General features: G+C 37.4%; 1 protein-coding gene across 2 annotated transcripts in view; it reads left to right on the forward strand.

Annotated features, from left to right (window-relative positions):
* The window catches only part of NR1H4 (nuclear receptor subfamily 1 group H member 4), a 43,366-nt gene extending 17,555 nt beyond the window's left edge, over nt 1-25,811 (forward strand). The window contains exons 3-9 of one of the 2 annotated variants that reach the window (XM_010990001.3): nt 3,471-3,623; nt 5,547-5,680; nt 7,359-7,457; nt 7,972-8,071; nt 11,299-11,445; nt 21,200-21,313; nt 22,907-25,811. In XM_010990001.3, the coding sequence (XP_010988303.2) occupies nt 3,471-3,623; nt 5,547-5,680; nt 7,359-7,457; nt 7,972-8,071; nt 11,299-11,445; nt 21,200-21,313; nt 22,907-23,145 (986 nt within the window). In that variant the 3' untranslated portion in view covers nt 23,146-25,811. The remainder of the gene's footprint in view (nt 1-3,470; nt 3,624-5,546; nt 5,681-7,358; nt 7,458-7,971; nt 8,072-11,298; nt 11,446-21,199; nt 21,314-22,906) is intronic. The other variant, XM_031462959.2, reaches the window with a different exon arrangement.
* Nucleotides 25,812-26,868: the final 1,057 nt, after the last annotated feature.

The raw sequence follows: 26,868 nt of genomic DNA on the forward strand, positions 1-26,868 counted from the left end.
ACACTGATCTGAAGCACAGTCTTTTTCTTTTTACACTTGATGTGGTTGGATTTGACATTTAGGAAAACGGTAATATCTTTCCCACTGAAAGTTACACCAGCTGACAAATTCACAAGCAAGTCTATGACTTTTTGAACCTTGTCATCTCTAACTTTTTTTTCAGCCTTTGTTTTCATATTGAGTTAGTTATCAAGTCCTGAATGATCCTCTGTTTCCTCCTCCCTGTTCTCACCTTCCTTCCTCTTACCTATCTAGTTCAAGCATTGATCACCTCTGGCTGGTAACAGTCCCCTGCCTCTAGTTGTCAGTCTCCCTGTCCCACCTTTCTTGACTTTGCACCAAGAATCCTTCCCAACATGCTGGTTAGGTCAAAACCTTCTAAAATCTCTCTCTCTCTCTCTCTCTCTCTGTTCGGTAAAGACTCAACTCCTTTGCTTGGTGTTCAAGGGCATTTAACCCTATTCTGTCCCACTACACACCCTCATCCATCTACTGCTAATTCTCCCCACACTCTCCCCTCCCATCACGGTGTATTCTCTACTCTTCCTTGAAATTTCCATAACTCCGTGCCTTTGCTCATTTCCCAGAATGTCCTTCCTTCCTCACAATCCATGTTTCAAAAACCTACTTATTCTCTAAGATTCAACTCAAATTTTACTTCCTTTGTTAATTCTTCTCTGATTCCCTCTACTTGGAATTAATCAGGGTCATCCTCAGCCCATATAATGCCCTTTTGTCAAGACACTAGACTTCTAGCTGTTGGGAAACTGTCATAGTATACTTATTTTACTAGAACACTTTTTATTGCCTTCTGCTGGGAAAACTGGCATAACAAATGTGCAGATCTCCAAGTCTGTGATGGAATTGCTGTCTCCCATTTAACATGGAACAACCTTCACAAGCATTTAGCATGACCATGAAATGATCACCTTTTCATCTACATTCCAATAATTTATTAAATAATTAACTGTCCTATCATTCTATCTTGTATTATGCTGTGAATTAACTTGTCTTCCCACTAAGTTGGAAGCTCTGAGGACAAGGAATGTGTTCTTCACTTTGCTGTCTCCCCGATCAGAGAATGCAGCTTTCAGATAGTAGGTAGTTAATATTAGGTTACTCTACTCTCTTGTGCCCCAGGGCAGGCAATTACAGCATGGTGGTTAAAAGTGTGGACTTTGGTGCATGGCTACCTGGATTTGAATCTTTCTAGTCCACTAATTAACCATGTGACCATGAACAAAGTACTTAACCTCTCTGTACCTTTTTTCTTCATCTATAATATGGGACACATAGTATTATCTTCATGATAAAATTGATGTGAAGATTACATAACTAAATGCAGGTAAAGTGGTTAGAACAACAGCTGGTAGATTCTTAATTAATGTCAGCTTTTATTCCAACAGGCTGTTAAAATAGGAAGGACACTGCTGTCTCAAATTTGGCAGAGGCATGGAGACAGTAAATCCTATTTTCCAGAGAGCCCATCTTGTGGTGGGCAGTCAAGAACTAGTTAAATACCTCACCTACTTTGAGGCCATGAAGTGGGCAGGAATTCGAAATTAGAGAGCAGTCTTTAAAGGTATTGGAACATGTAACTAGGGTGCTAGGAATCCCATATCCTCATTGCACAGGGAGGGGTGAGGGGTGTGGGTGTCTGTCCCTTGGGGCCACCACTGGAGAGTTAGAAAAAGGTGTCCCTGTTCCCCAGATAAAATCTGTACACTAAGGAGGCCCTGCAGCCACAGGCCCATGGAGGTGTCTTCAACAGAATCACTCAAGAAGACTGATATGTATCACCTGCAGCTGAGGGGCACGGGAGATTAGTGACTGACTTTCACCTGAGATGTTGAAAAGGCAGGAGGGAGGGTGGATGACTGCTCATGGATAAGTGGGAGTTTTCTCTGAGTTTGTTGGACCAGAGAAAGCCAACATGGGGTTAAGTCCACGCCAAGAGGGCCACATGGAGGTACCTCCGGAATAAAGAGGATGGAGGTCAATTGCCAAATATTCAGATACTGAAGGAGATACAAGCCATGGGCCTCATCAAGGAACTGCGGAGGAAAGTATCCCAGTGGTGGGCGGAGCTTTCAAAAGAACCCAACCCATGGGAGAAATTTCAGAAACTTGCTAGGTACAAACCAGCTTCTAACAACACCAAGCAAGTAAATGTTACAAACCAAACTTGGGTCTGCTTGCCCATGTGCAATAAAGCCAATCTATTGACACCGGGTTGTGGTGAAGGAAAATGCAGCATTTATTGTAAAGGAGGTTCACTTGTGCTCTAAAACCAGAACTCCCTGCTGAGGGTTTCACCAAAGCATTTTTAAAGGCCAGGTGAGTAAGGGGAAGGTATGTGATCAGCGCGTGCTGAATTCTCTGATTGGTGAGGTAACAAGGCGGTGTCACAGGGGTTAACATTATCAGTCCTTGGTGGAGGGGGTGGGTTGCTTTGTGCTCATGGTCATCAAGTAGCTAACGTCTTCCATTTGGTGGGGGTTTTCACATTCCATAAAATGACTCAGGAAATGTGCATCAGATCAGTACTTAAGATCTAGGTACTTCTGGGGAGCTAAAGCAGAGGATATGCGGGAAGGGTGTGCTGGGAAAAGCCCTGCAGGGTCCTGCTCGGTTACGTGAGGGGTTTCCTATCACTTCTTCCCCTGCCCCTGACAATCCTCTCCTTTTTCACCACTCCACCTTGACTCTGGAAGTGTCAGGAACTATGGCCACGTAGTTCCACGGACAGGGGAGGAAGAGGAGAAGCAGAAAGGAAGCCAGTCTCCTCCCTAGCTCTAGAGAGCTGAACTGTAGCAGCTGTAGTTGTGGCTACATCCTCTCAGGAAGATGTTTGCTCTTAAACCAAGGTTGGCATTTTTATCATTATACCAAACTGGGTATAAGTACTGAATTGAAATCTTAAATGTGACCTCTCCCTGTCTGCCTGAAAAACAGCTGCTTGTTTCCTGAGATGTGGCTCAACATTCACTTCCGAGTCTAACCTCTGCATCCAGAACTGATCATTCAGTCAGCCTCTCTGCCCCAGCGCAGCCCCAGAACATGGAATTTCACTTGTCTGGTTGTTTGCATCTCTTTGTTCTGAACCAATCTGTAAACTGTAAGAGGACAAGGAATGATTTATTCACCTCTGCACCACCAGCACCTAGAGCTCATTAGCACATAATTGTCTCCCAATAAAGATACATGAGTGAAAGCCATCTATCTTTAAGAACAAATTACGATTTTTCCTAAGAGAGACTGTAATTCAAATGTGTCTTTATTTTTGAGAGGTAAATTAAAACCAGCAGACATCCGGACCATGCAGGGAAGGTAAAAGTACCTTTGTCACCAGTATGCTCAAGAGTGGCCAGGGTGCCCTGAGGGGTTCGTGAGAAGATGATCTGGCATCTCTCAATCCTAGTGTGTTTTTCTGAGAAGTTGTTAGGAGGCTTCTTTTCTATGTTCCACAGGTTTCTTCAGGAGGAGCATTACCAAAAACGCCGTGTACAAGTGTAAAAATGGAGGCAACTGTGTGATGGACATGTACATGAGAAGGAAGTGCCAAGAGTGTCGACTCAGGAAATGCAAAGAGATGGGAATGTTGGCTGAATGTATGTATACAGGTATTCGCATCAAGCAATTAAATACCACTAAAAATCTCTTAAGGAGGCAGACGTCAGGTAATTCACACGATTAGAATGGTATGTCATGTATTAAAGAAGGGACTTACTAAGTCATCTAAGTTCTTGAAAAGGGTAATGAACCACTGAAATTGTCCCAACTGTCAGCTAAAGAGCATTTTAGTTACCTGAAAAAAAAACAGCTGTGTTTTGTTGTTCATTGTTGCAATGAATTATATGTGAAGTGAAATGACATTAATATACAGCTGAAATAATGTGTTTTAATAAGCTACAAAGAATGACAGTCCAAAAGTTTCCCCCAAGCATGATTTAATATCCTTCTTAATTACTGTTCAATTAGCATAAAAATTCAGTTGTGGGAAAAATTAAGAATGCTTTATAAGGTATAACTGCCTCTGAATTGTCTAAATAGATTTTTAAACCAAGTCATTTTATTAAGATTCCTTCTCTTGGTGCAGCTTTGAACCAATCTGTATAGGTTTACACAGGAAATTAACTACTCCGAGTTTTAATATAATTTGGTCCTTCAATCAGATAAAGAGACACTGTATTAACTGCTGGCTTTGTGAGAAACTGTAATCTTCATCAAAGTTTGGAATGCATGCTAGTATATAACATATTAATTTTTTATTCTGCAAATTCTACAGACCACTCAGATTCTGAGATATGTCCTGTTCCTCCTCAAAACACAAATAGACAAACAAACGTCACCAAGGAGATGATAACATTCAGAGAGGGAATGCCACATGAAATAAAAGCCTCTGGAAGGTGACTCCAGTTCTATTGTTCCCGAACTGCAGGCAACTGGGATGGACCCAAAGAAATAATGCGTGCAGGAGGGGGAAAAAAAATAGGTCAGTGTAAATAATCCAGCTCTGGATGGATGAAAGTTTTATAGCGGCGGATCACAATCTCCTCTTAGCATCTATGAAACAAGAGACTGAAGTAGGGGCTACGACTGGAATCCAATCTGGCAGTGGAAACCCTTACTCCATCCTGGGTGGGTCATGTTCCTTACCACTTAAATATGAACCTGTTCCAGCAAAGCCCTGAGGACATTCTTCGTGACTCCTCCTATAAGAGTCTATAATATTATTTATGAACACAAACTCATGTAGTAACAGATACAGGAGCTTTTGTATGGTCCTATAAAATAAATGCCCTAGACAAAGAAATTCCTGAAACTTAGTTTCACTGACATTGAGAGAATGAGGAAGTTAAATGGGAACATGGGAGATTATTGCACGTTATTCAGTAGTTCTATTTAAGTGTAAATTCACAATGATATTGTATGATTATTCAAAAGAAAATTACAAAGTCCCCTTGAGTTATTTTCATCTTTAACTAGATTCTCAATAATTTATACAGTGCTGAAAATTAACAAGACTTAACATTTTCTCTGAAGAATATTGACATCATTTTACCCAACACGCTTACTCTTGTGTTTAATGTGAAATTGAATATACTTCTTATGGTACAGTTATGTAAACATCAGTGAAAAATAATATTAATTCTATGTTTTGAAGCACTAGCTTTCAAGATCCCGTAGATCAGGAAGAGGGATTGTGTCATTCATCTTTTTTATTGAATACCTTGCATTTGTACAATGCTTTTCTGTTACAAATTCTATGCATAAAGCTCATTTTAATAAAGTAACCTGATGACATTTAATCTACACAAAACTCTGTGGGGTAAATACTATTCCCATTTTACCAATGAAGAAACTGAGACTCACAGAGGATATGTTTCTTGTTCAAGGCCAAATCTTAAAATGTCAGTCGGGCTAGAATTAGCTCTGTGCCAAATGGCAAGGGAGCCCTTCTGAGCCGACTCCACTTCAGCAGCCTCGTGATCACACCCCCAGCAGGACTTTCTGTGGTTAGTGAAGTCTCTCTGTTTTTTCAGGCTTGTTAACTGAAATTCAGTGTAAGTCTAAGCGACTGAGGAAAAACGTGAAGCAGCATGCAGACCAGACCATTAATGAGGACAGTGAAGGACGTGACTTGCGGCAAGTGACCTCGACAACTAAGTCATGCAGGGTAATGACGGGCTATGGTATCTGCCAGAGCCAAGGCCGCTGAGCATCTAGAATATAGTGACATGGGCAGGGGGCTTTCATACTAGGGCCACCGCCACAAGCAGAGTTTCATTTCAAGTGTGCATTAAGTGGGTTTCTTCTTTGCTTTTTCATCAAGAGAATAATACCTGCTGCATTGTAAAAATTCAAACATGTATCTTCATCATCCTGACTCTACTCCATTCCTGATGCCCAGGGTTAACCAGTGGAGTCATTTGGGGTATAAAGCGAACTTTTCAAACTGAGTTTTGATGACCATTTTTTCCCTGTCATTGAGAAGGGAGGCTCAGACTGGAAAGGATGTGGACTCAATAGAGGCTTTTGGATTAGTCATTATCAGGGGATGAAACAGGATGGATACACATTTGCAGGTCAGTAAGAAAGGCCTTGCCCACTGAGGTTGCAGATCACTCAAGAAATCCTTTGAGCTACTTGGGACAAAATAGAGGAACAGCATCTTGGAGGTTTAGCTAAACACATTGTGATAATGCATAGGACATTTGGAGGAATTTTAATTTGCCATTAGTTGAAAAACCAATAGTCCATGATTGTTCAAGTGACACCCTTCTCAATATTCATTATACTACTGACAGAGAAAACTTCATTCACATTTAGTTTTGCAAATATGTTATTTTATATTCACTTCAGAAAAAAATAATTTTATAGAAAAAGTGCAGTTGGCCCTTGAGCAACAGGAGGAAGGGCGGGGTGCTAGAGGTGCCCACCCTCATACAGCTGAAATATAACTTCTCAGACTGGCCCTCCAGTAAACTCAGTTCTGCGGATTCAACCAACCGTGGACCCTATAGTGTAGTAGTACATTTTTGGTGAAACAAAGTCACATATAAGCAGACCCATGCAGTTCAAATCCCAGGTTGTTCAAGGGTCAACTGCATTATTTTGCCATATTGCTTCATCGATAACACTGGTAAAGGAAGCAAAAAGTTGACACAATTATTCACACGCGTCAAAAGATGCTAGTAAGGGTGAAAGAGGTGTTTGGGTCTGAATTGTCCAGATTGATGACTCACTACTTCAGGGGTTGGCAAACTTTTTTCTGTAAAGGGCCAGATATTTTAGGCCTTGGCCACATGGTCTCTATGAGAACTGCTCAACTCTGCCATGTTACTGCAAAAGCAGCATAGATAATACGTGAACAATGAGTGTGGTTGTATTGCAAAAAGTTTGCAAAACCAGGTGGAGTTGGCTCTTAGGCTGCACTTGGTTGACTCGTGTTCCACATGACCATACTTACATGGATTCTCCATTTTTTATGTGGGAACTTGTCTTTAGTTATGTTTAAACCTTGAACTTTCACTAACTTCTCTGTGAATGGGTCCAATAGGCTTCATATTCAGCTTATTATTTATTCACAAGAGATACATGAGAGGAATATTTTGTTATTCCTACTTTATAGATAGGAAAATTAGCTACTTGGGACAAATTTAGTAAAATGTGAAATGGCTGGAACAAGGACCCAGAGAAAACAATTACAAATTATAACAGAGCACATAGTTTCTGCCATATTTATGGCTTTTTTCAACAATTTCTGCTAGTGGTTTACTCCAGATGAGTGTACATATAGAAAAAATGCCTTATAACCACCCTCCCTAACATCTTTTATTTTTTTGCCAGTGTAGGAGAAAACTGAACTCACCCCAGATCAACAGAATCTTCTTCATTATATTATGGATTCATATAGCAAGCAGAGGATGCCTCAGGAAATAACAAATAAAATTGTATGTACAATAGCTGAAAATACATGGGCTGAAAGTCAGTATTTGCTAGAGCTTTTACTACTTTGGAGATGAAATTTTTAAAATATTTTATTTATTTATTTATTCTTGTATTATTTAATTATTTTATTTTGGCAAGGGGAGGGAGGAGGTAATTAGGTTTATTTATTATTATGGAAGAAACTGAGGATTGAACCCAGGACCTCGAGCATCCTAAGCATGCACTCCACCACTTGAGCTATACCCTCCACAAGATGAAATTTTTATATGAATATCTTACTTTAAAATGATTAGGGCTTAGAATTTATGTTATACATTTAAACTTTTGGCACATTAAACAAAGAGTAAGAAGTCTCATGTCTAGCTTGGTAATAGTAATTGTTCTCCAAGGATCTGAAAAACATGAGCTGGGTCTGAAATTTTATTATCTAAATATGATTCTATGCTCTAATAATTTTATATTGATTTCTCCTTCTACCTGCTTATTAATCATTTGCTCTTTTTTCTTAAAATTTAGTTAAAAGAAGAATTCAGTGCAGAAGAAAATTTTCTCATTTTAACTGAAATGGCTACCAGTCATGTACAGATTCTCGTAGAATTCACAAAAAAACTGCCAGGTATTTTTACATGTGGTCACTTCCCTGCTACACTGAGCAATATTCTTGTGACATTGAGAGGCAGCTCTGTTCATTTTAAAGTGGAAATCATCTCACATCTGCTTTAAATGAATGTGTCTAATTACTATAGACATGAAATATTAGAGCCAGACAGGATATTTTAATTGTTTATAGTAATTCTCCAAATTGATAGATTAAAAAATTGAGACTTTGCAAAGTTGTCATGTATCTCTTATATTCATTTAGTAAGCATTTTTTGGTACCTACTATATACTAAATACCTAGCAATTACTTTCAAGGAGAGTGATTAAAGGCTAAAATAAAAGAAAAAAATACACAAAGTGCTGTTTGAACAGAGAGAAATTGGTTCCTAATTATATCTGAGAAAGATGGAGAGGCTTCAGAAAGAATAATATTTGAGTTGGGTTTAAAAGAAAAAAAAGGAGTTTTCTGGGTGGTATGAAAGAGAAGGGCACATTCTAAATCAAAAGATTTGCTTGTGAAAATGTAATGAGGCATGAACAAGAATAGGATTATTAGAGATGGGGGAGAAAATTCTGTGTGGCTGTAGTATAACGTCTGTGGTGGGCTCCTTGGTTGGACATAACGTAAGTTGGCACCAGACTGATAAGGACCTAAATGAGGAATTTAACCCTTATCCCCTGAATGGTAAAGAGTTTTGAGTGGCTTTTTAAATTTTTTTTGATAGAAACATGATGAGATTTATGCTATAGAGTTTTATTGAGTTTGTATAAGATGGATTTGAACCAGAAGGTACTGGAGGCACGGAGGATTAGTTAGTATCCTACTGCACCAGTCTGGGCAGAGGGCTTGAAATAAAGCAATAGCAAGAGGGAGAAGAGGAAACAAAATGAAGAGAGATTCAAAAATTGTAGAGCTTGGTCAACAATTATAGGTGTGAGATGAGGGAGAGGTACTTATCCATAGTCATTCAGATGGTATCATTATAGAAACTGAAATTCAAGATTCTTATCTCCCAGCGCTGCCCCCCCAACCCCCACCAATTCTTTCAAGTCACTTTTTCAGTGCTATCTAAGCCATAGATTTAAGTTGTTTCAGTTCTTTAAAAAATATGTTAGCACATTAGAACCCCATGGTCTAGTAGAGTATAACAAATACCTTGCATAGCAGCATAACACTGTAATACTAAATTACAGAAGGTGACTTCTGATGTAGGATTTTAATTAGACAGTTTAATTTGCCCACATTATGCTATTATTTTATTAAATGTGTCATGAATAGATATAAGCTTAAAAAAAGTCATAAAACATTGGGAGAAAGTTCTTGTTATCATTGAAACAGTAATATTCTCTCATTTCTTTATTAACAATGAAAGAGGAACTTAATTTGTTATATGCTCATTTTGCTGAAGGCAATCTTGATCAAAAATGAGATTGCACAAGGGTGAAAAATGTTGGGGGAAGAATTTGGAAAGAGAGAATATGATGTTCTTGGTTGTTTATGAGAAGTTTTTCAGTTCAAATGGTCAGTTGGTATTGAACCAAGAAACAATTGAAGACAAAAAAAAATCTTATTCATAAGGAGGCAGATTCTCTGAAAGCAATGGCAATATCTTACACACCTCTTCATTTCCAGTACCTAACTGAGTTCCTGAGGGAGAGAAAGAGTACAATTAATGCATGTTTAATGAGTAAAGTAGAAGGAAAAAACAAGAAATTCAACGGGAAATAAAAGGCAAAAAAACCTTGGGAAAGAAAAAATTCATTTTAACAATAATTATAAAATGACAACATTAGCATATGTAGTAATAATAGTGATGTATTACCAATGTGAAAGGGTATTCTGTGACTCAGTTGAGTAATTCCGTTCAGTAGTTCGTTGAGCACAACCTTTGCCAGGCACTGTCCAGGGTGCTGGAGACTCAGCAGGGCTCCTGCCCTCAAAGGAGCTCTCAAATTCTCTAAGATAGTGACTTGTAATCCTTTAACATTACTATCTTCTCTAAACTCCCATCAATATTTAATGCTTTCCCAGGGCATTTAGACCCTGATAGCGTTAGTTTATCTCATTTGTGTTTGTGTGTGTGTGTGAACATATATGCAAGTGAGTTTGTATTTGTTTCCCATTCATTCATTTAGTCATTGTTAAATTATTCAACAAACAATGCTTGGATACCAATCATATGCCAGGCACTTGGGGTTCAAAAGTGAATAGAATAGGCAAAATTTCTGTCCCCAAGAAGTTTATACTCCAGGAGAGGTGGCAGACAATTAGCAAATAAGCAAATAAACCTATAATATCATGTCAGATAGTGGTAAGTTCTGTGGACAAAAATAAAGCAGGTAGGGACTGGTGAGTACCGAGAAGTACTATTTTAGGTAGGGTCACCCTGAAGCAGACGCTTGCATACAGTGAGGAGTGAGGCATGGAGATAGCTGGGGATGAGTGTATACCCTGAGGCAAAATCAGACTTGTGTGTTTACAGCAGAGCCAGGGGTCAGAGTGGCTGGAGCACCATGATTGAGGAGGAGGTGATGAAGGAGAAAACAAGGTCAGAGGGTGCTGGAGACTGTAGCATATAAGCCTGCATAAGGACTTTGAATTTTTCCAGGCAATGTTATATTCTTTCAGGTCATCAATTCCTTCCCATATTTATCTGATTTTTCCCAACCCTGCATGTGCAGAGCTGAGCTCAAAGCAGATAACCTCAACATGGCCCTCGTTAGGTGGTTTTTTTTTGTCTGGGGATGGGGGGAATGTTACCCATTCTTCACACTGATTAAAGATTCATGAGTTGGCCAAATATTCATTTAAACCTCTGAGAACATGTAAATTTTTTTCTGGCTTGTGGATGATTCCATTCTAAGAGTTGACCCTCTCTAATGTGACTAGATGTGACTAAAATAATGGCTCAAAGAGAATCTACTTTGCCTCCACTTTCTGAGGATTATTTCATCTGAATCAGCCTATCTCTGGCATAATATGTAAATAAATGTATTTGGGAGTGGACTTGATATCCTCTTTTGCCCAGCTTGTTCAACAAATCCTGCTCAATGAAGATAAAAGTAGCTTCTATTTGGAGGAGTACAATAGATAATTACTGACTCAACTTGACTACTCAATTTTAAAATAACTACAAAATTACTTTATGGTAATGTTTTATCAATGGGGATGATGGTGATGATAAATACTGTTATGTGACATTCATAGTTTTTGATACTGATTTGATTTTCATTTTCATTCAGGATTTCAGACATTGGACCATGAAGATCAGATTGCTTTGTTGAAAGGATCTGCAGTTGAAGCTATGTTCCTCCGTTCAGCTGAGATTTTCAATAAGAAACTTCCACCCGGACATGCTGACCTATTGGAAGAAAGAATTCGAAAGAGTGGTAAGTAATTTGGTTAATGGTAAAAAGAGTTTGTTCCTGTAAGTAAGAATTTGTACATTCCATGAAGGCAGGCCTCTTGCCTATCTTATGCAGTTATGTGCCCATTGTGACTAGCATGAAGGATGGCACTAAAAAGAAAAGTGTTAAATAGGTGGGACTTAGAGACTTAGTTCAAAAATTCTTGTAATAGCAAAATGCCAAAAACACTCTTCACTATGCTAAGATGAAGGACCAAAGGAGGAATTTTTAAAAGGTTGAAAATTAGTCTGACTTTTAAAATAGCATAAAGGAGCTGGAATTATTCAGTCTAGAAAAAGATTCATTTATTCAAAACCTTCAGGTATGAATGACTATTAAACTATTATCCATCTCTATTCAGAGCAAAATAAGAAGAAATAATACTAATAGCAACATTTATACATCATTTTTTAGGTTTCAGATACTGTTCTAAATACTTTATATTATTTCATCAACTTCTCACAAAAACCTTATTAAATACATACTATTATTATTCCCATTATATAGATGAGAAAACTGAGTAAGAGAGTGGTTAAATAACTCTTCCAAGCAGACAAGAAGTCTGACTTCAGAAGTCATGTGTCTTAATCACTATACTACATTGCTTCTCAAGAGATAAAATGAAATAATTGCATAAATAATATGGTTTAACTAACTATGGAAGAATACTGTGACAGAGAGGGCAAAGAGACAGAATGAATTACCAGGAATTCTGTGTAATTTATCTTGGAGATCCTTAAAATAGAGTAAGTTCTTATTTTCCTGAAACCTTTAAATAAACAACTTTATTGTGGTACAATTTCTGTACAGTAAACTACACGTATTTCAGATGTACAACATGGTGAGTTTTGATAAATGTATACACCTTTGAAACCACCATCACAATCAAGATACCTAACATTTCCATCACTCTCCAAGAGGTGCAACTTTCAAACTCCCAGTTTATCCCTTCTTACCCCCTTTACTCCCTGGTAACCGTAAGTTTGTTTTGAGACTTTTCATATATGGGTTGGGAGGGGAGGGAATGAGATAAAATGAAATGACTTTCCAAACTTTTCTTCCTAAAGTATTATCATTCCATAATTTACTGTAACAAGTTTAGATACTTATAAAACCAGTATTTTAGAATAGAGATTTGAAGAAAAGTTTTTCAGCAGTTCTGCAAATGTGATATAGGTAAAATAACTGAAAAATTAAAAATTCCCTTTAAAGCAGCCTTTCCATAGTCATTATGTTTTCTCCTCTTAGTTAAAAACTGAAAGCATAAGTAACATCATTGGTAGATTTTTTAAATAGACATTTTAAAAAGACACAGTATTCTTGTATATCCATTGACTTGTTGGTTTAACAAATATTGAAGGGCAAGGTACTATGATGAGGAATCAAGCATGTTCCTTCCCCCAGGAAGCTTACAGTCTAATGGGAAGAGGTGAACTATGTACATAAATAGTTGTAATAAAACATGGAAGAGAAGAAGTGAGAGATGACTTCTACTGGGAGGGCTCTGGAAAGGTTTCATTGGCATTTGAGCTAGGTCTTGAATGATATTTGATGTCCATATCATCAAGGACCAGCAGAGCAAAGGATTGAAACACAAAGGAAAATCAATTAGTTGAACTGTTGAATTTGATCAGATTAAATATTACATTAAAGGGAAAAAATTAAAAATCAGAATCAAATGGTTGAATGCTGGGTGGGTGCTTGAATGTTGGGTTAAAGATTTTATTCTTCATTTCCTAAGTAATGGGGAGACATTGAAGAGTTTTAAGCAGGGGAGGAAAAACATCAAATTTATACTTTACAGATCTTGCAGCAATGTTAGGACAAGCCACGATAGGAGACACCTGTTAGGGGGCAAGAAGTTTCAAGGACTTGCTGCCAGGAACAAATGGAGAGAAGGGGAAAAATTTGAGAAATATGTTGTTGCAGCTTTTCACTCTTTGAAAGACAGTATATTGTTGAGAAATGTGGATTCTAGTCCTGGAAAGATTTTATTACTTACCTCTTCTAGGCCTTAATGTTTGTGTGTGTGTGTGTGTGTGTGTGTGTGTCCGTGTCCAGGAGGCTAGGGGTAAGGTAGAAGGATTGAATCAGGTAACCTCCAAGATACCATTCAGTTTTACAAGTCTACTTTTCTTCTCTTAACTGATTCAGTATTTCCGATTGGTTTAGCCAGTCACTCATGAACTATGGAACTGTCCTGGTTTTGTTTTGTTTTTTAATTGTGTTAAGAACACTTCATGGGAGATCTACTCTCTTAACAAAATTTTAAGCATACGACACAGTACTGTTGACTGTAGGTACAATGTTGAACACAGATCTCTAGAGCTTATTCGTCTTGCTTACGTGAAACTTTATGCCTGTTGATTAGGAGGAGGAAATGCAGAGTTACTAATCAACAGGCACTTTATAGGAGATCTTTCTAGTCAACAAACATGCATTGGATACTTACTTTGTGCCAGGCACTGTAAAGATATATTGAGGGTGTGGAGATGAGAATGTATGATCTTTTTCTCCAGGAACTCACAGACTAATGGGGAAGGTGTACAAGCAAATGATTCCAAATCAATGTGCGGTGTAACAGCGACTTTAAGGAATGTGTATGTAAATGAAATTGAAGCATAAAGATGTGTCTGCCTTCTTGTGAGTCTACTTGGTGAATAGGAAAAGGCATGCAAAGTTGACAGTTGAATCATAGAGGATAATTAGGAACTTGTCTGACAAATGTATTCCAAGAGATAAAGCCATTACAATATAGTAGTATAAAAATTGCAAATGCAAAGATGTAGAGAAATGAGAGTATCCCTGTAGAGGACTCACAAATACCTTGATATTGCTGGAAAATAATATTTGTGGAGCTGAAAATGTAGTAAGTGCTAGATTATTTGGGATATTGAATGCCACAAAAGTAGCTTAATTTAGTTCTTATATAATGCAGAGTCTTGCTAATATTCTGAGCAGATGTGACATGACCATAGCAGTACTATAGAAAGATTTTTCTAGCAGAAATATGAAGGAAGGTTTGGAGGAATTGAGACAAGAAGCAGGTCTCTGTAAAGAGACCAAGGCAACAACAACTAGGTGAGGAATAATGAGAGTCTTGCAGGTTAAGAATATGTAGTGATCAAAGACCAAAAAAACCCCTTGTTTAATAACACAAGTTTCAGAACTTGTGATGCTACGAGTTTAAAAAAAGTTCAAAAATGAAGTTTTGCAGAATACAATCTGTATAAGTAAATATGCATGCCTCCAGCTCATAATAAGATACTTTACCCAAACATCAACCACATATTGTGACAATGAAAACCATCCAAAGTCACATGCTGCTTTGTATTTTATTATCTATGATTCTTCCATTTATTAATATTTATGATGCTTCCATTTATTAATATTTATGAATTTGCTTCTCCCAGTGGATTCTCAGAACATTGCCTCTTCCACACCATACAAAAACCTGATCTTGCAAGATGACCTTTCAGAATAACTTTTTATTTTTATGCAAATGTAGCACATTCTTATTTCTATTGTACGTTTAATTCCAGAGTAATACAACGTCTCAAAGTTATTCTGTTTAAGCCTAGAGAACTCTTTAGAGAATATAGTGTGAAATTTATTTTCTTGTTCTTCAAATTCATACTCTTTTGTTTGCTATTATAAAATCCCTTCATGTACACAAAGATGCTGTCTCCTGAGATACATTTACGTAATGAGGGTTACAGTGTTTCTTTATGATAATTGAGGCCTCAGAACCTGTATCTGACACAACCTGTGGTTGAGTTGTTTCTACATAATTATAGTGCATCAATTTTTTTATTCCTAATGTGGTATTATGCAAAATACATTTATAAACTGAAAATTTTTAATAAAAATAGGAATAATCATTTGATACCATAAAATATGATAGAACTGAAAAAGGCTTAATAACACTGAATGGGTTTATATTTTTCACATTAAGAAATTAGCAATAACTTCCCACAGACTTGTTCTGTTCACTTCAAAGACAAATAACCTCTGAAATTTATAGTATTTTTTGGCCTTGTTTGATTCTCTACAACAGACATAAGTGAAATATTCAATTTAGTAAGTATTTATCAGGATGACAATATATCTTGTGATTTTGCAATGGTTTGCTGTGACATGCATCATCTTGTTAGTACTTCCAGTGGCCCCTAAAAGTGAGTGCTCTGCTTCTACCTTATAGCTGGGGAAACAGGCTCAGATAGGTTAGATGACCCGCCCAGGGTCATACAGCTAATCAGCCAGAAGATGGACACAATGTTCTACTCAAAGTCCAGAACTGTTTGTATACATTGCACCTGTCACTCGCTAAGATCTAATATTTGCCCAACTATCAGCTCGTAGGGAATTTAAAGACCCAGTAAGACATGGTTCCTGGCTTTTGGTTGAGTGAGAAAACATAAGCAGCAGCTAGTGATTTGAAATTGCTTTTAAGCAAATGATAAAATGAATAGAGACAAGGAGGTCAGAGGAAAGAGAGATTCTTCTTAGAGTGCTGGAGTTGTAGCTAGGTTATGGTAGCAAACTGTATTCTACGTCGAATACTGTGCTTATTTTTTTCCTGCTCTTTAAATATATACGAGTTTGCTGCTTTAACCTTGGCAGCTTGCACGAATGAAAACACTGATAAGAACTAAGTTTCCTCATGAAGGAGATGTACGCTGATGATCAGTTCATCATCTGTCTTTGAAAGAAAGGTTGGAAATGGACAGAAAAAAATGACTGAAGATTTCTAAGGAAGGTTAATTCTTGAACTTTAGAATTCTCACCACCTCTCGTGTTGCTTTTAAAGGGGTCACATGATAATTTTGTTGCGGAAAAATGTGTTACAGCTCAGTGTTACAGCTCAGTTGTGACAGCAACCTGGATGTGGGCAAGAGACCAAGCGGCACTCGGAGAGTTGGAGAACTTAGGTTTATTACGCCAGCAGGCCCAGAGGAGTTAACACCTCAAACTCTGGACCCGTCTGTAGGTTTACACAGCCCTTTTATAGGCTGCCAGTTTTACACTTTGCAACATCATATGCAAATAAAGTACAACAGAAGTTGACCAACCAGGAACAAGCTTTGTAGCAATAGACCAATCAGGAGTGAGCTCTGTGCAAATGAAGTACTACAAATGGGCCAATCAGAAGTTAGGGAAGTGGGCCAATCAGAAGTGAGAGTAATAACCAATCAGAAGTGAGAGTAATAACCAATCAGGAGTGAGAGTAATAACCAATAGGAAATAACCAATCAGAAGTGAGCTCAGGGAACCAATAGAATTCTAGGTGTAAGCCACTTTAGAGGCAAAAAGTGAGATAGAGCCTCTGGGCCAGGGAACCCGATGCTAGTGGGAGGAGAGCAGCAGCCCTGACTAGGGGTCCTGCTGGTCTTTTTATGGGGCTTCCCGCCTCAATTTCAGCATGGAAAAATTTGGGGTCAAATTATAGGAAGGAACCTCTTCAAAACAGGAGCAAGTAGTAAACTAATACAGATGTCAGTTTTCCATTGCCTCTCAGCTGTGCTCCCCAAGCCTTTCATACTTGTCCAGTCTGGGACATTGTGTACTTATCCTCCCCCTTTCATCTATAAACTGCCTGAGGATTATTCTCACCATTGCCACAGTTTCTGGCACAGATGAGACCAACAAAATTTGGTGAATTTTATTGAGATGAATCTGTAACTTGACAGCCCAAACCCTGGCAACTCCTGAGCAGCGTTATCCTAAGATAACTTTTAGCCACTCATACTAGCAGAAAATATCTTATTTATTAAATATCTTAAATTAAGTATTTTACATTGAAAGTGGTTATTTTTTGAATTGTTAATATGATGGCAGCTTTTGACTCAAGGCCAACAGAATGGCACAAATGACTCACTGAGTAGAGGTTAGCCATTGACATAGAGGCCAAGGTCTAATTTCTTAGCACCACGAGAATGTTTCTACTGTCTTAATGGCATCCTTTTCCCTAGCACATCTCACAGCTATGTCACCTTCATTGCAAAGAACTAACAAAACATAATATTGCATAATTTGACAAGCATTCATTAATCTCCTGCTGTGTCTCCAGCAGGATACTAGTTACTAAGGATACAGAGATGAATAAGAAACATTTTTATTGGCCAGGCAGTGTGCCAGGCACTGGGGATACAGCAGCTGACTCTTCCTTTCATAAAATGTGTACAGTATTTCACACTCTAATGGAGGGAGAGATATGAATTATGATAGGTACAATAGAACTGAACATACAGAAGGGATCAAGTAATTCTGCTTCATGGTGACAAGGAAAGCTCCACAGAGAAAGCAAAATTTGAACTTGGCCTTAAAACATGGGTAAGGTGTCCTAACCTAACAAGGATACCTTGTGTAATATGCACACGTGTGTATAATACACATGCACACATACACACACATACACACACACCTCTGCTCTGTTTTTGTCCCCAATTAAAACAAAAAAGTTAATTAGGAAATAAAAGAAAATAAATAAAATAAAAGTTACTTTACATTTAAAATAACTTAAAACAGCATAGTGGTTAATCCTATCACATGGTTATTCTCTCAGAATATTTCTTATCATTGGACAATTAATTTATCAATCACAGACCTCTTTTTTTTTTTTAAGGAAAACAGTAAACAGAAGCAGAAACAATGATTTTTTACAACTTTGAACTTTTCCATGAGTCTTTGTGATTAAGTTAGAAAACAGCGCCCTCTTGTGACCAAAAGTCAACTACTGTGCCAAAAGAGCAAGTTTCAGAAAGGAGGAAGCAGGAAAGCAGGAAAAGACTGCCCCTTCAGGATGATGCTATTGTTACACGTCTTACGTTAGAAACTGCTGGCTCATAAACACTTAAAAAACACCCCTTTATTTATGCTGGCGTGGTTAATTCTGTTTATTGACTCTTAATTCAAAAGCAGGTTTATATTTTATCTATGCTGTAGGAAAATAATTTTTTAAAAACTCTATTACTTATTTTCTGTATTTTTTCTGTATTCACTGTTGGTCTTTACAACATGCACAAGATGACCAATTGTAATAAACATTTTAGCTTATTTTTTTTCTAAAAATTATGAACTGCAACTAGATAGCTAATGGAGATTCATCTTTGGAGGGTGAGAGGGGATATAGAAAGACAAAATAGGACATGAGGTAGTCAAAGATGAATTCATAAATATTTTCGAATCAGTTGCCTTTAATCTTCAAATCCTCATATACTATTTAAAGTCATGAATTATTATTTTACATAACCATAACTAATGCACATAGTACCTGAATACTGAAATTTGAAGATTAAAAAAGAATAGCCTTCTCAAGAAATACAGACCTTAGCTTAGCTTTAATACCTAGAAAAATACTGAGGCAAATCACCGATCAGCCAATTTATATATATCCCTAGGAAGCTGCAGAATGTAAAAACAAAACAAAAAGAGAGCTTTGTAAACCCAAAAGTAAATGACCTTAATTGGAGATTAAGATGGAACTAAAGTGTTGACTCAAATGTCTTGAATAACAGTAATAATAGTTCTTATTATGATTATTTGCTCTAACATTTATTGAAGGTTTACAATGAGCCAGGCACGGTGCTAGGCAGTCTACATATATTATATGGTACAATTGTTATAACTCACATTGCACAGATGAGAAAACTGAGGCTTAAAGAGTTTAAGAAATGTGCCCAAGATCAAGTCATAGGTGAGATTTTAAACTCAAGCTCACTACCTCCAAACCAGCGTGTTTGTTGGAAATCGGGACTAGTAGTCCCAGAGTCACATACTCCAACTTTCTTCATTTTAAGTTGTATCTAGTTTGGTCATGGGTATTCAGTTTAATCTGTAACAGCTGGATAGAGAGCAATCTTCCACGTGATGTCATCCCCAGTTTGCTCAAAAAAAGACCCTGTTGTTGAGAGAGCCCACTGGGTCAATTAAAGAATTGAACATCAAAGGGGAGAGAAATGTGCAATTTTGACTCGAGAGAAAGGCCAAGGATTCTGTTTAAGAAGATTATTTAGATTTGTCTAAAGATGAGGATTCAGACTTTGTGATTCCGTGAAGTGTAATATTAAGTGATAATTATACTTTTTACCATCTGGAGTCCTATTTTATTCTGATGTGGTTCAACCAAAGCTCTAAGGTTCTAGGTCTGGTTTGGGATGGAATGGAGTAGTCTTTTCTCCTGTGGACCAATTCTGAGGAACTCATTCTCATCTTAATTCATCCATATGTCATATCATCATCTTTTTTTTTTTTTTTCTGTCTCCACAATTCCCTAGTCAAAGCCCTTCTGGAGTGGAGCCATGCACAGAACAGGCACCAAACTGATAGTCATTGAATGAATGGAGGAAGTGGCAGAAAGAAATCTTAAATTATGAAGAGGAGTGAATTATACAGGAGAAGGAAGGTATTCCAAGTAGAGAGAACAACATGTACAAAACTGGGCAATGAGAATTTTGTAGGGAACTCCCAAGACCTTAACATGGTTGGAGTAAAGGCTGTGTAATAGAAAAATGGTACCTCTTAGTCACAGCTAAGAACCAGACCCTGAAGCCTACTGGCTTTGGTTTGAATCCTGGTTCCACCTCTCACCAGCTGTAAGTTAATGTAACTTCTCTGTACCTACATAATAGAGTGGATTAAATGAGTTCATAAGAAGTGCTTAGAACAGTGCCTTCTACATAATGAGTACTCAATAGAGGTAAACTCCTATTGTTACCATGTGGGTGAGTAGTGGGAGGTAGGAAAGGCAGTGGATAGGTCATAGAGTTTCCTGTGTAAAAAGGAAAAACATTTATGTCAAAAGCCACAAAGAGTTTTTGAAGGTTTATATTTATTTATATTTAGAATTGGGGGAGACAGGGTGTGGTCTGAATTTTAGCAAGGTGATTCTAGGATGGATTGAAGTGGAACACACTGAAGACAGGAAGACCAAAGAGGAGGCAATTGCGATAAACCAGATGAAATAAAGACTTAAACCAAGTCAAGGCGCGATGAAGAGGGTTCAAATCCACAGGATTTGGCACCTGACTGAATTAGAGGGAGACTGAATCTTGGGGCAGGTGGGGACAATTGGGTTGGCAAGGACACCAATCACTGAGAACGTGAACAGCAGGAAAGGAGTGGATTTTGAGGAAGATGAAGAATTTAGCTCCATACATGATATCTTTGATTTTGGATACACTGAGTTTGGAGAATAGCCAAGTACCATTGCTTAGTAGGCAATGGATAAACAGTTTTGGTATTTCAGAGAGAAATCAGAACTCTGATAAGAACCCTAGCCAATGTATTAAGTAGAGTTGTTTACACTTCTGGAGTGAAGTAGAGTTGTTTATACTTCTATTTGTCGGTTAAGATGCTATCTCTGCCTTGATTATAGGTAGTAATATTAAAAAGATTGAACTAAGGCCCATTTAGAACATACTGAAGTCCAGAGATTCTTTTGGCAATTCATGAAGATTATTATTTATTGTCACGCAGTAGTGACTCAAACAATGGCACTGCCAAAATCAAAGACATACAAATCATTGATTAGGTCATACTTTGAGGATTTGGTTAACTGATCTTCTCTGCAATGCCTTGCTTTTGGCTGGGACATGTAATATATAGTCAGTACTTAAATGTGTGCGTATGGGTATAAATACTAATATGTGTTTGTGTATGTAACGTATAGTTTTATACTTTTCAGTCATTCAAAAATTTTACTATGCCTTTGCAATTTTTTAACTTTCCTCCATAGGCATCTCTGATGAATATATAACACCTATGTTTAGTTTTTATAAAAGTGTTGCAGAATTGAAAATGACTCAAGAAGAGTATGCTCTGCTTACAGCAATTGTTATCCTCTCTCCAGGTAATTTCAATGTTACATTTTTATTTTTATGCCTTCTGTTGGTTTCTTCCCCCCAAGTATAGTAGTAACACTAAAAATCTGCAAAACAGAAACATAAAGAAAAAGCAAAATAGCTTATAATTCCATCACTCAAATTGATCCATTAATATTTAGTATAGTTCCTCTCAGCCTTTTTCCAAGCATCACACTCATTCATTCAGTAATTGCACCTTGAACACCTTATACACACTATACATGGTTCTAGGTATTGGGAGATACAGCAGCAATGGAACAGGGAGGATACAGCTACATAGAGCTTCCATTCTACTAGGGTGAGAAAGACAATAAATGAAGCAACAAATGAAAATAATTTTCTGGAGGTGGTAGTGCTGCAAAAAAAAGAAAGATGAGGGTATAAGGAAAGAAAGTAGCAGCAAAATGCTGTTATAATCAGTGGTCAGGGAAGGCTTTTCTAAGGGGTTGAAATCTGAGCAAGGACATAAATGAAATTACATACTTTTTCTTTAACATAATAAAGAACACACTGACTTTAAGTTTACTTTACTCATGTGATTAAAAATTATGTTGGTAAAAGTTTGTTGTAATATGTGCATCATATTCTACTGTGTTGATGTACAATCATTTACTCAGTTATTACCATGTTTGGATATTTAGGATGCTTCCAACTTTTGTTGTTGTTGTTGTTTTAAACAATGTTGAAATGAAAACCTATGTACATAAAATCTGTATTTTTTGATTACTTTAATTATTTGGAAGTAACTGATGCCATCTGTGTTCATGATTTGTAAGGCTTAATTACAATGTTAGCCTTTTTTTAAAATTTTTAAATTTTTTTTAAATTTGGCTTTTAATTTATTTTTTAAACACTTTTTATTGATTTATAATCATTTTACAATGTTGTGTCAAATTCCAGTGTAGAGCACAATTTTTCAATTATACATGATCATATGTATATTCATTGTCACATTCCTTTCTCTGTGAGCTACCATAAGATTTTGTATATATTTCCCTGTGCTATACAGTATAATCTTGTTTATCTATTCTACAGTTTTGAAATCCCAGTCTATCTCTTCCTACCCCCCACCCCCTTACAATGTTAGCCTTAAATGAATTTTATACATGATACTGAGGCAGGAGCTAGTTGTTAGTTTGTTTTACCATAAGAAATTACAGTTAAAAAAAGAAAAACTTTTCAGCAGTACATACTAAAGTTACATGTGTATATCCCCTATGACCCAGCAATTCCACTTCTCAGAATGTACCCACTAAAAATGATGCTTACGTCTATCATAGAGGTCCTTGGATTCACTGATTGGAAGGAGAATTTAGGGAGGCTTCTTGGGGGCAGTAAATGTTCTATAGCTTGATCTAGTTGTGATTACATGAATATATATGTATAGATTCATATATATTCATTTATGTATATGTATATAAAACACTTATACATATATAAAAATTCATCAGTTTGAACACTTAATTTGTACATTTTAAGTGTACAATATTTATAAGTTACACTTAAAAAAGTTAACATTCTTGTAGTTATTCCAAATGATGACTTTTTTTTTTGGTCATTTTATTTTAAACTCAAAACAGATAGACAATATATAAAGGACAGAGAGGCCATAGAGAAGCTTCAAGAACCACTGCTTGATGTTCTACAAAAGTTGTGCAAGATTCACCAGCCTGAAAATCCTCAACATTTTGCCTGTCTCCTGGGTCGCCTAACTGAGTTGCGGACATTCAACCATCACCATGCAGAAATGCTTATGTCATGGAGAGTGAATGACCACAAGTTTACTCCGCTTCTCTGTGAAATCTGGGACGTGCAGTGATGAGCATTGCAGGGGCAAGGTCTAGCTCTTCAGTTTCTTCCTAATATAAATCTTATATATAACTTTCCTTTATTTCATTTGTACCTGGTTTCACACAAGAATTTTCATCAATATTTATATAGTAGTTCTATAACTTCCACAATTGTAAATATGGGGCCAGGTAGAAATACCTCCTCTACACTATATTTTACAAGGCTTCAGGGAATCTATCATTTGAATTGGCATGCCCTGTTTATCTATTTAAAGTGATCATTACTTCAAGTCTATCTGCTGAAATAGGGAAAATCTCATTTTGCTCTTCATCTTACCATATTGCATATATTTTATTAAGAGTTGTGTTCAATTTTGGCAATAAACTGAACATAATGGCAATAGGCTTTTCTTTGGGAATAAGATTTGAAACATATGCAAACTTATTTCTTTAAATGATGAATGACATCCTATTGAGTCTGAGGGGGTAATTTACAAAAAGATAAACTCTTCCAACATAAATGGTGTTTTTCTCCTTCCTGGAAGCCCTGGTAAATAGTCATTCATTCGTAATAGCCCCCTGATTATTTCCTTTTCTTTGAAGTTCAAGGAGAGTAGCATACAGAAAAGTTAATGATACTAAAATAAATTATTCCTTGCTCAAGCAAACGCTTTCCCAAGTTAGGGTCTTGAGGCAGCATTTACAAATTCATAGTATGCAGATAACTCCAGCAATGGGACATTCCCTTTTCTCTCTTAAAAGTGCTCCCTATTGGCTTCAGTGCATGTAATTAATCTTTTTTGTTTGTTTTGCTTTTGGAAAACACTCCTTCAGCTGGATGCACAGCTGTTGTATACTTACCCCCAAAGCAGGAGTTAGTTCATTTCCTTCCTTCATTGTCATACTGTTGCATTACTACCCCCATTATCCTTTGGTGATTACCTTCTATAAATAATGGGCTCCCTTTCTCCTGAAATCATGCAAAACTGAGCCTGCTTAGCAAGCAAAGAGGTTTTTGGGTTTTTTTTTGTTGTTATTTCTTTTTTAAAATTAAATACTAGGGCAACCCTTAAGTCCTAATAAAGGCTAGTCAGTAGAAAAGGAAGTGAGTTGGGGCTAAAATCAGCTGGATTCCATTTGCTACAACAACAAAAAAGACTTGAGTCTCTCTAAGTATAAGATCCTTGTGCTAAATTCCTTGGGAGATACAAAGATGATTGACACAGTAACTGCCTAGAGGGGCTTACAAAGACGAGCAGCGGAAAGTGCTTTGGGCTCACCTGGGAAAATATCACAGAGGAGGTTGCCTTTTCCCAGGGCTTGGAAGAACAGTCAGGACTCCATGGGTCACGGTAAGAGGGAAGGGGATTAAAGGTGAAAGGGGTGACAGGAGTGAAAGGAGGGAGGTGGGGGAGTTGTGCTGATGTTAGAGACCACAAGCAGTCTCAGAGCGGCGGGGGTGGGGGACGAGGGGAGAGGGTGCCCAGTGCCTTGCTAAGCCTTGGTTTCATCACTGCAGAACGAAGGTATCAGTATCCACTGTAAAGGGATTTTAGCTGATGAATGAACAGCAAATCGGAAGTTAGACCCACCAGGGAAGAGGGTGGTGGGGAAAGGACGTTTAAGAGAGAGAGAAGTAAATTTCTGAATGCCTGAAGGGGTAGAGCCTGTTTAGGGACCTGAGTGTGGTTTGGTGTTTCCAGATCCTAAGGCATCTGTAGGAAAGGTGGTGGGAAATGAGCTGGAACTGAGGGGGTACTGTAGGCAGAGTTAGGAGTTAATCTTGTAGGTATGGGTTTATTCAAGTGGTTAAGGCCTTGTAATAGCAAATAATGCTTCTCATGTGGAAAACTAGTTGTGATATAATAAGAAATAGATATTTGGTCTTTGCCCCCAGTTCCTGACATAAAGCTTCTAAAACTCTTGGAATTTCCTAAGTGATAGGAGCATCTTTCTTTACTCATAACAAACCCCTTTCAACCATACCTGAGTTTATGCTAATAAGGTGACTCTTGGTGGGCCCCTAGATGCTTCAGGGTGGGGAATGGCTCCCAGAGAAACCAGCCATGTGATTAGAGCATTAAAACTCTCAGTCCTGTCTCTAGACCTCTGGGGAGGGGAGAAGAGCCCAGAGATTTAGGTCAATTGCCATTGGCCAATGATTTAATCTATCGTGCTCATGTAATGGAGATTCCATATAAACCCCCAAATGATGGCATTTGGGGAGCTTCTGGGTTGGTGAACATAGTGAGGTGCTAAGAGGGCAATGTGTGGGAGAGAGCATGGAACTCCATGCCCTCCTCCCTATGCCATGTGTCTTTTCCATTTGACTGTTGCTGAGATGTAGCTTTTACAATAAACTGGTAATAGTTAACTGCTGTCCCGAATTCTGTGAGCCATCTAGCACATTACTGAACCTGAAAAGGGGGTCATCTGCAAAGATCTTAATTCCAAATAAGGGCACATTCTGAGGTTCCAGGTGGACATGAATTTTGGAGGAGACACTATTCAATCCACTATATAGATGTAACATTTTAGTATTAATCACAACTGTTGTTAAAAAATTTTATATCATTGAATTACTTACAGATAATATTTGTTAATGTAAATCAGTAACATTCCTTTAAGATAGAACTTAGTATTGTTTTTAATGTAGTTGGCTCTCAATAAATTATCTGCTGAATGAGTAGTTTAATTGTGAATGAATCAAGATCTCTATTGCCCCCAAATTTCACCCAGTAGTTCACACAAGGCAAAATCCATAGACTGATAGTCAATAATTTCAAAGCATTAAAAACAGCAACAGCAGAAACTACAAAATACAGAACAAAATAACTAATAAACCAATCAAAAGTGAAAACAAAAACAAAACACCTCGAACAACTACAGTATATTTAAAGCAATAGAGCTTTCTTGTAGGGCTGTGAAGAACCCAAATCATATTTCAATATCCAAGGATTATATGATTATGAGAGACTTCTGCATTTTATAGAGATGTTTAGTCAGGTGAATGGATATTCCTAATGTGATATGTTTAAAAATTTAGATTTCCAAACATGATGCTTTGTTAAAGTGAGGCACATCATCACAATTTTGAGAATGTCAGAACTAAAATACTTTATCTGATGGAAGCAAACTGGTAAGGCTTGCTTTGCATTTTACAACCATGCCAATTTTAAATGACACCATCTAAAACATTGGTATTAACCTAACCACCAATTAGAAAATCTACACATCAAAGTAGATTGCAGCTTATTAGGTGAAACCCTCAATTACTAATTGCAGTGTTAAAATCAAGGTGAGTAAGATGATGAGTGGCTTAGTGAGTGGGGTACTAACTGGGAATTCAAGTAAAAGTGAGGTTGAGAGAGCAACAAGAACTTTTTTCTTTTTTACACATTAGGGAAAAGCAACTAGAAGGGAATTAGAAGAATCAAAGCATCTAGAAGGGAACTTCTCACCCAGTCCCCATGTTTAACCAGTGAGGAAGATGGACTTACAAGTGATTTGCACAGATTTCCTGACTCCAGATTCACTTTCCAGATACACTGTCCTATACCTTTATAAGGTAGAGGAGTTACCAAGACAAATCAAATAGACAATGAGAGTAAAAAGAAAGCAACCATAAAAATACCCTGCTGCCAAAGTTTCAGCAAATGGTTTAGAGAAATATTAAGTGGTGTGTTTGTGTGAGTGTGCGCGCATGCACACATTAGAGGGAGAGAGGATGTGTACATACTTTATATAGCATA

Source organism: Camelus dromedarius, chromosome 11 (genome assembly GCF_036321535.1).
Source record: "Camelus dromedarius isolate mCamDro1 chromosome 11, mCamDro1.pat, whole genome shotgun sequence".
NCBI classification, from domain to species: Eukaryota; Metazoa; Chordata; class Mammalia; order Artiodactyla; family Camelidae; genus Camelus; species Camelus dromedarius.